A 10,124-nucleotide genomic window follows, 5' to 3' on the forward strand; every position below is an offset into this window, starting at 1 on the left:
TTCCGCCATGGTTCGTATTATTATTGTCAAAGTAATCAAACATAAAGTTTGCCCAAATTGATATCAGGATAGAAAGAACACGCGTATAAAGATTATAAAATTCAAGTGCTAAGGATATTTCACTTGTCAATATGGTCCAAGTAGGAGAATGTTGGGATCTCGTCAAGTTGTGGCCCACATTGACAAATGGCGTCAATATGGTCCAAGTGGGAGAATGTTGGATCCCGTTTTAATTAAATCCTGATCCCGTTTAATTAAAACCCACATTTGACAAGTATCCCTTTAATTTCATAAATCCTGATAATCACAAGGGCATAAAAAGCCAACGGTATGCTTTGCTACCGGCCATGCCCCTTTAACTCATCTCCAATCTAGCCTCCTACAGACCTCTCTCCCTTGCTCCCCGCCCCTCCTTCGAAGAGATGCACAAAAGAGATCAGAAATGACTGACCAGAAACCAGAAGCCACCAAAGTGGCTTCTCAAGTCCCCCATGACTCCCTCCTCGAGGCCGTCGCCCCACGGCCGCGCCATAACAAGAGGTACGCCTTCGCCTGCGCCATGCTCGCCTCCATGACCTCCATCCTCTTGGGCTATGGTAAGTCTCATGGACAACTTTTTTTTTTAACTCCCGATAGAACAAAAAAAAAAATCAAAAGCTTTTATAACGTTCAAAAGAGAGTATTTCTCCTCTCCTTCTAGTTTCACTAGAATATTTTTCTTAAAGAAGTTTTTTAGGATAATTTTCTTACAATAGTTCATGAATTAGTTTTTTCAGAAATTAAAATATTTCTGTAGTTCATAATATCTTTCAGTTAGAGTTGGCTTATTATATAAAAAAGCCGCTCAAGGCGGGTTCAGTTTCGAGCCAAGATCAACTTCAGCTATTCAAGCTGGGTTCTTATAAGATTTAAGTTGAGTTTTAAAAAACTAAAAAAATTAATATTCATGCTTGATTTATGAGGCTAGCTTTAAAATTTGTTTAAGTTCAGCTATATATATATTATTATTATTATTTGTAATATGCTAAGTCTAAACTTATCTCCTCCCGTTCATGAATTGCTTTGGTTATTTTTTTTATAATTTTATTGATTGTTAGAAATAATTATTTTAGAAATATTTCATAAAAATAATGGATAATATATCGCAGACATCGGAGTGATGAGTGGCGCTGCATTATTCATAAAGGACGATCTGCACGTGAATGACACTCAGATAGAGATACTCCTCGGAATCCTCAACCTCTACTCCATCGTCGGCTCCCTCGCCGCCGGCAGGACCTCCGACAGGATCGGCCGCCGCTACACCATCGTCTTTGCTGCCGTCATCTTCTTCGTCGGCGCAATCATGATGGGCCTCGCCCCCAACTACGCCTTCCTCATGGTCGGCCGCTTCGTGGCCGGCGTCGGCGTCGGCTACGCCCTCGTGATCGCCCCCGTCTACCCGACCGAGCTCGCACCCGCCTCCTCCCGCGGCTTCCTCACCTCCTTCCCGGAGGTCTTCATCAACTCCGGCATCCTCCTCGGCTACGTCTCCAACTTCGCCTTCTCCAAGCTCCCGGTGAACCTCGGCTGGCGTCTCATGCTCGGCGTCGGCGCCGTCCCCTCCGTCTTCCTCGTCGTCGGCGTCCTTGCCATGCCGGAGTCGTCCCGGTGGCTCGTCATGCAGGGCCAGCTCGGCTTGGCCAAGAAGGTCCTCGCAAAGACCTCAGACACCCCGGAAGAAGCCGGGGAACGCCTCCTCGACATCAAGAAGGTCGCCGGCATCCCCGCCGACTGCAACGACGACGTGGTCGCGGTCCAGAAGCAGAGCCACGGTGAGGGAGTGTGGAAGGAGCTCTTCCTGAGGCCAACGCCGTCAGTCCGCCGTGTCTTGATATCAGCGATCGGAATCTACTTCTTCCAGCAGGCCTCCGGTATCGCCTCCGTGGTGCTCTACAGCCCCCGAGTCTTCAAAAAAGCCGGAATTCATGACAAAGATGCGCTGCTCGGCACGACGGTGGCGGTCGGATTCACCAAAACTTTGTTCATCCTGGTGGCAACCTTTCTGTTAGACCGTGTTGGGCGGCGACCTTTGTTGTTGAGCAGCACAGGAGGGATGATAGTGTCGCTGGCCGGGCTTGGGCTTGGGCTCACCGTCGTCGATCGCCACCCGGATGGGCAACTCCCGTGGGCCGTCGGGCTCTGCATCGCATCGATATTGGCCTACGTCGCTTCCTTTTCGATCGGTCTGGGGCCGATAACTTCCGTCTATAGCTCAGAGATCTTCCCACTGAGGCTAAGAGCACAGGGGGCGAGTGTAGGGGTGGTGGTGAACCGGGTGACAAGTGGTGTGATCACGATGACCTTTATATCACTCTACAAGGCCATTACGATCGGTGGGAGCTTCTTCTTGTATGCCGGGATCGCGGCGGTGGCATGGGTGTTCTTCTTTACTTACTTGAAGGAGACCAGAGGGAAGACTCTGGAGGAGATGGAGAATTTCTTTTTACTTTAAGGGAAAGTAAACAAATTGCGTAATTATTGGAAGCTTGTTTGGTGGATCTGTCATGGATGTCGTGTTCCCACTCCATTTGATTTAAAGGAATTAAATAAAAGATAGGATCAGGGAAGGATATTTGAAGATTTCGCCGTCACCCAGGCAAACACTGGAATTCTATCGTGTTTACGGATCTTTGGTGAGGAAGTGGCTTTGTTAGAAATTTCCTCAGCTTGGCCAGCCAAATTATTTTATGGTGTCTATTGAGGATTTATCTTTCCTCTATTTGTCCTTCTTGGCTCTCTCTCATTATCAACATCGGTGTAAAATCTTGAAGGGGACATGGTTTCTAACGCCAGGAAGAGTAGGGAAATTATTGACTTTCTAGCTATTTGTTATCTCAAAGCATCGTCAGTATATAAATTGCGGAATATATGGTGTTCGAGATGCATGGTATGTGGGCACAGGATTTATGCTACCTCTCATTCCTTGTATCACGGAGAGCACTGTGCAGCTGCTAGCCGTTAGCTTAAATTAATCGAATGGTCCAAGAGCAATGCACTTGGTCTGTATGGTCTCTATTTCATGTTGCGTGGACAGATTGGCCAGGCATTCAGTAACTTGTAAAATACACCAGCTGCCCTTCGAAATGGATAAAACGATATCCTCGCTGCGTGCATCAATCAAGCTTTCTTTTTTTTGATGCAAGCCCATTTAAGCATATTTAGAAAAACCTGTCACATTTTTAATCAAAATCTCAACTTATGACATGCCGAACCAAAATATCGGCACCAACCTATTGAGGACTTAATACCGTATATTCACATAATATACCTCTTTGCAGGTGAATAGATTAAAACTAGTGCGCTTCCAATTTGGAATTGATCTGAAAATGATTTGATCCAATCTGACTTTAAGTTATTTAGAGCATAATAGTGTGGATTGAGAAATATAACTATTTTGTACTCGGAAAAATATGATTATTTGTGAGGACTCGTGCAGGCATGTGTACAGAATTCCTGTATTTCTTTTAAAAGAAAAAAATTATCTGATAAGCTTAGCATGCTTGATGAAAACTCTTGCTATGATAAACAAATAAATAGGATGGACTTTTGGTTCACGGTTTGAATAAATAGTATAGTTCTTATATGCTTGTGATTTATGGATGGACTAAACAACCTACATTAGCATAACTTAAAAATATACATGTTAATCTAGAAACACTTAATACTCAGATGCATAGTTTCACTAAGTCCCCTCCAAAAGAAAAGATCTTATTTTCTAATAGTGTAAATAGAAATAAAATATAAAATAATAAATTCAAAAATTTGGAAGAAAAGGTAGTTGAAGAATTTGAGAAGGAAAATTTTCTAAATAGAGGAAATAGCACAAATTTAATGAGAATTATCATAGATGTGAAAAATTTGGTAACAAAATTCCAGATTTCTAGGTGAAGCTCAAACAATCTAATGTTTTATCCTCTATATCAAAGTATAGAGGAGAAAAGGAAGTTGATAGTTAGGTTCTTAGTGCTTCTATTGTTGTTGTAAGTTGTCTTGACAGTCAGTATGCATACATTATTGTATCATCTCAAATGACATATATTGATTTTGCTAATGACTGGATTAATGATCTTGGGTATTCTAATTATCTTACTAGCTGTAGAGAGATACTTGATTCTCCATATGAATATACTGATTATGAGACTTGCAACTACCGATGATTCACTAGGCTGAATTGACAAGTAAAATAGTTAGGAGCTAGAGTAGTATTCAACATAGCACTTATTATATTCACTGATCTATATATGATGAAGTTGACATGAAGATCCTCTCGAGACCAAAAAATTTCTCTAGAGAAGTCCTACAGCTTCGGTCTCTGGTAAGGACAAATCATCCTCTAAAAATACTAGCCAAGCAGGTTTGGGATAATGAAGAAAAAGGATCTTGAAGTTTCTATATCTATGAGAGGAGTCCTTGTAAAAGAACCTGAAATACTTAAAAAAAAAGAAGAAAAGGAACAAGCCCTCTAAGTGAGCATACTGACGCATGATAGGAACTATATCGGTTGCATCCTTCCCAAGCATGGCACATCTCTAAGAAATAGATGTATAACCAGATTTGAAGCATTGAGAGAGGACCTCTATATCCCCAATGCCTAATACAGCTAGATCCAAATAGAATTAGAAAAAAAAGGCTTAAACTACTTGATGTGGCTCTGGGAGTCGCTAGTCTGGATGCATGATCCATCTTGTATCAAAGTTGAATCATACAAAAGACCGAAAACTGTTAAAATTTATGATGTAATAGACAAACAGAAAATCTTGCCCATTTGACATCCAAATAACTTGTGTTATATGATAACCATCCGATCCATAGATTTTGTCTATTAAGTCAAGTTGCAGAAAGCAAATTAATTTGGTGTATGTCGATTTCAATGACATCATAGCAGCAACCATCATAGATAGAGTTTGAGTATCAAATAACTTTCGTTGCATTTCCACAATCTCATCAATTGGAACTCAAATTAGAAAGATATAACAAATTGAAGCAGTTTCTTCGCTGCCGAGGGTAACAAGAGGTTAGCATGCTATCGGTTGGAAAATTGGCCTATAACTCCTACATTGTCTGAGTCACCTTATATCGAGCTAAATAGCAATCGGATAATTAGGTTTGAACGGCAACATTAATGCCATTGGAAAAGTCTGGCGTTCCATAAATTGGTCTTAGTATGCAAGATTGCTCAAAATGTTCCATTTCCTCTACTAAGTTGGTGTCAAAGCCTAAAAGCACCTATAAGTCAAGTCATCGTAATGAATATATTAATCAGTCTGCATACAAGATAATCAAACATCTAACTAGTAGAAAACCGATCGTTTTTCCTTTCTGACAATATGTGTACAATTTCTGAAGGAACCTGCCTATGAGATAGTATTATTTAGTTTTTCTTATCCTCATTAGTGTTAGAAGAAAAAGAAGCATGCTCACTCTAATTATCTGTCAATGATATCTATTTTCTGAGTTGGACTTTTTTCTCTTCATAAAAGAATGGAAGGTCAAGCCTTGGAGATGCAACCTACAAGAGCATTACTGTTGAAATGCTTGACCTTGAAGAGTTTCTGGCATCAATGGACTTCTCGACGGAGCACAAAGTCCTTGACCTTAAAAACCAAATTGAAGCATCCATTGTAAGGATGGCAATTTATCTTGGGGTCTACTGTTAGTTTAGGGAAGAGGTTGTAGTTTGAAGAGAGCAGAAATGTCGATCCCGAACCGGAGTTGTTCTGGATCCGTTTCGGATCCAATTTTTTTGGGTTGGGACAAAGTTATATATAAATCCAACCCAACCCGATTGATTCGTTGGTTCAAAAATTGTAACTATAAATCCGATCCGATCCGATCCAAACCAATCTTCTATTAGATTGGGTCTAGGTTCAACATTAGGACATGAACGAGAAATCGGATTGGATCGAGATCACTCATGACCCAGTCCGTTCCAACCTATTTGTATCTCTATATGAGATTAAAAAATTTAAAAAATATTTTTCAGCAAGTTTTTTTTTATAAAAATATCTGGAAAAAAAAAACTCTACATGCAATTCTCATCATGGCTCTTACAACGAAGAACTTTGGAAGGCCTTCTTAATGATTTGTCTGTATCCTTGAAAGGGCTGCTTAATCATTCTGGAGGCGACTCTGCGACGATCATTGGGTGGATTCAGCGGTCTTCAGGGGAATTGGCGATTACCACCCATTATTAAGAGATATCCGGACCATGATCCGTGATGGGATAGCCATTCAGGCAAAGCATACTTTCCGTGAGGCTAATGGGGCGGCCGATTGGGTGGCTTCTTTTGTTGCCAATCATTCTGGGGGACACCTATGGGTAGATGAGGCGAAGTTGACTAGGAATCTTCGAGATGTACTGTTTTTTGATTTTTTTGGCTTTATTTGTACTCATGTAGTATGATTTTTCTGATTTAGCCACCAAAAAAAAAAAAAAGGGCTGCTCAATGACTAATCTGTCCCTCACATATCACACAAAATAATGTTGGAGGAGGAAGCTGGCGGGCAAAGAAAGACGTTAGACATAAAATAAAGCAAATAAACACCGTTCGCTTACATGTGAATGCTACGTTTCCATTAAACGCTACGTCATGTCTGGACACACGCATCAAGTGGGACACCATGCCTGACGTCAGGTCTGGACACCAAAAAATGAGCGAATCGAACGTACCCCTGTGACCCTCAATTTTTTACGCGACTCACCCCCTTTATTCAATGGTATGAGAGAACTCGAAGATAAGTCTTCGTATAATCTACTAAGAATCAGGAAAATGATCTCTTTAGTCCCTCTATTTACTGGTAGGTTCTATCAGATAAGAAAATCTCTCTACCTCGTCTAGGGCGAGTCTTGGATTATTTATAGTTACAGTGGTTTAAATTAGAGAAACACTCAAGATATCTGATCCCCGGTAAGCAGTAAAGACTAACTCGAGAAAAAGCCAACAGAATGCTTCGCTACTGGCCATATCCCGTTAAGTACTCATCTCCAATCCATCCTCCTACAGACCTCTCTCCCTTGCTTCCCTTCCACTTCTTCGAAGAGATACGCAAAAGAGATCAGAAATGACTGACCAGAAACCAGAAGCCACCAAAGTGGCTTCTCAAGGCCCCCATGACTCCCTCGCTGAGGCCGTCATCCCACGGCCGCGCCATAACAAGAGGTACGCCTGCGCCTGCGCCATGCTCGCCTCCATGACCTCCATCATCTTAGGCTATGGTAAGTCTCATGGACAACTTCTTCTTTTTACTCCGAAAGAACAAAAAAAAATCGAATTCAAAAGAAAGTATTTCTCGTCTCCTTCTAGTTTTACTAGAATATTTTTCTTAAAGAAGTTTTTTTAGGATAATTTTCTTAAAATAGTTCATTAATTAGTTTTTTCAGAAATTAAAATATTTCAATAGTTCATAATATCTTTCAGTTAGACTTGGCTTATTATATAAAGAAGCTGCTCAAGGCCGGTTCAGGTTCGATCCAAGATCAACTTCAGCTATTCAAGCTGGGTTCTTATAACATTTAAGTTAAGTTATAAAAAACTAAAAAAAAATTAATATTCATGCTTGATTTATGAGGCTAGCTTTAAAATTTGTTTGAGTTCAGCTATCTATTTATTATTATTATTATTATTTGTAATATGCTAAGCCTAAACTTTCTCCTCCTGGTTCATGAATTGCTTTGGTTATTTTTTTTATAATTTTATTGATTGTTAGAAATAATTATTTTAGAAATATTTCATAAAAATAATGGATAATATATAACAGACATCGGAGTGATGAGTGGCGCTGCATTATTCATAGAGGACGATCTGCACGTGAATGACACTCAGATAGAGATACTCCTCGGAATCCTCAACCTCTACTCCATCGTCGGCTCACTCGCCGCCGGCAGGACCTCCGACTGGATCGGCCGCCGCTACACCATCGTCTTTGCTGCCGTCATCTTCTTCGTCGGCGCAATCATGATGGGCCTCGCCCCCAATTACGCCTTCCTCATGGTCGGCCGCTTCGTTGCCGGCGTCGGCGTCGGCTACGCCGCCGTGATCGCCGCCGTCTACACGGCCGAGGTCGCACCCGCCTCCTCCCGCGGCTTCCTCACCTCCTTCCCGGAGGTCTTCATCAACTGCGGCATCCTCCTCGGCTACGTCTCCAACTTCGCCTTCTCCAAGCTCCCGGAGAACCTCGGCTGGCGTCTAATGCTCGGCGTCGGCGCCGTCCCCTCCGTCTTCCTCGGCGTCGGGGTCCTTGCCATGCCGGAATCGCCCCGGTGGCTCGTCATGCAGGGCCAGCTCCGCTTGGCCAAGAAGGTCCTCTTCAAGACCTCCGACAGCCCGGAAGAAGCCGAGGAACGGCTCCTCGACATCAAGAACGTCGCCGGCATCCCCGCAGACTGCAGAGACGACGTGGTCGCGGTCCAGAAGCAGAGCCACGGCGAGGGAGTGTGGAAGGAGCTCCTCCTAAGGCCAACGCCGTCAGTCCGCCGTGTCTTGATATCAGCGATCGGAATCCACTTCTTCCAGCAGGCCTCCGGTATCGACTCCGTGGTGCTCTACAGCCCCCGAGTCTTCAAAAAAGCCGGAATTCATGACAAAGACGCGCTGCTCGGCACGACGGTGGCGGTCGGATTCACCAAAACTTTGTTCATCCTCGTGGCAACCTTCCAGTTAGACCGTGTTGGGCGGCGACCTTTGTTGTTGAGCAGCACAGGAGGGATGATAGTGTCGCTGGCCGGGCTTGGGCTTGGGCTCACCGTCGTCGATCGCCACCCGGATGGGCAACTCCCGTGGGCCGTCGGGCTCTGCATCGCATCGATATTGGCCTACGTCGCCTTCTTTTCGATCGGTCTGGGGCCGATAACTTCCGTCTATTGCTCAGAGATCTTCCCACTGAGGCTAAGAGCACAGGGGGTGAGTGTAGGGGTCGTGGTGAACCGGGTGACAAGTGGTGTGATCACGATGACCTTTATATCACTCTACAAGGCCATTACGATCGGTGGGAGCTTCTTCTTGTATGCCGGGATCGCGGCGGTGGCATGGGTGTTCTTCTTTACTTACTTGAAGGAGACCAGAGGGAAGACTCTAGAGGAGATGGAGAATTTGTTTGGAAACAAAACAGAAGAGAAGGACGGAGAAGTTCAGATGGTGAGTGGCGCTGGGGGAGGGAGTAATGGGGAAGCTTGATAACTTTCGGGTGTTTTCTGCAAAATTATTACGGAGGTGGAAGATTCTCTAACGAGGCCCACGAGGGTGGCCAACCAAGGCTTTGGGGTTGATAGGGATAAGAAAACGTTTTCTTTTTACTTCAGGGGAAAGTAAACATATTGCATAATTATTGGAAGTCTTGTTTGGTGGATCTGTCATGGATGTCGTGCTCCAAGTCCATTTGATTTAACGAATTAAATAAAAGATAGGATCTGAGAAGGATATTTGAAGATTTCGCCGTCACCCAAGCAAACACTGGAATTCTATCGTGTTTATGGATCTTTTGAGAGCAAGTGGCTTTGTTAGAAATTTCCTCAGCTTGGCCAGCCAAATTATTTTATGGTGTCTGTTGACGAGTTGTCTTTCCTCTATTTGTCCTTTCTTGGCTCTCTCTCATTATCAACATCGGTGTAAAATCTTGAAGTGGACGTGGTTTCTAACGCCAGGACGAGTAGGGAAATTGTTACTTTTTCTAGCTATTTGTTATCTCAATGCATTGTCAGCTGCACATAAATTGCGGAATACATGGTGTTCGAGATGCATGCTATGTGGGCACAGGTTTTATGCTGCCTCTCATTCCATGCATCCCGGAGAGCACTGTGCAGCTGCTGTTAGCCTAAATTAATCGAATGGTCCAAGAGCAATGCACTTGGTCTGTATGGTCTCTATTTCATGTTGCGTGGACAGATTGGCCAGGCATTCAGTAACTCCTAAGATACAGGTGCTGCCCTTGGAAATGGATTAAACAATATCCTTGCTGCATGCATCAATCAAGCTTTCTTTTTTTGATGTAAGCCCATTTAAGCAAATTTAGAAAAACCTGTCACATTTGTAATCAAAATCTAAACTTATAATATGCTTAACCAAAATCTCGACACCAACCTATTC

The 10,124-nt window shown here is 43.1% G+C and overlaps 1 protein-coding gene across 2 annotated transcripts; it reads left to right on the plus strand.

Moving 5' to 3' along the window:
• The first annotated feature begins 358 nt into the window (after positions 1–358).
• On the plus strand, positions 359–9,711 carry LOC103711298 (putative polyol transporter 1). Of its 2 annotated transcripts, XM_039119619.1 has the most exons (3): positions 359–596; positions 1,149–2,448; positions 9,101–9,711. In XM_039119619.1, the coding sequence occupies exons 1-3, from the start codon at positions 443–445 to the stop codon at positions 9,213–9,215; spliced, it is 1,569 nt and encodes a 522-aa protein (XP_038975547.1). In that variant the 5' UTR covers positions 359–442; the 3' UTR covers positions 9,216–9,711. The 2 variants fall into 2 exon arrangements, with proteins under 2 accessions (XP_038975547.1, XP_008795604.1); XM_008797382.4 differs by lacking the exons at positions 359–596; positions 1,149–2,448 and adding an exon at positions 6,985–7,258 and having other exon boundaries at positions 7,801–9,711.
• The last annotated feature ends 413 nt before the right edge of the window (positions 9,712–10,124 follow it).

The sequence above is a fragment of the Phoenix dactylifera genome, unplaced genomic scaffold, assembly GCF_009389715.1.
Source record: "Phoenix dactylifera cultivar Barhee BC4 unplaced genomic scaffold, palm_55x_up_171113_PBpolish2nd_filt_p 000586F, whole genome shotgun sequence".
In the NCBI taxonomy this organism is placed as follows: Eukaryota; Viridiplantae; Streptophyta; class Magnoliopsida; order Arecales; family Arecaceae; genus Phoenix; species Phoenix dactylifera.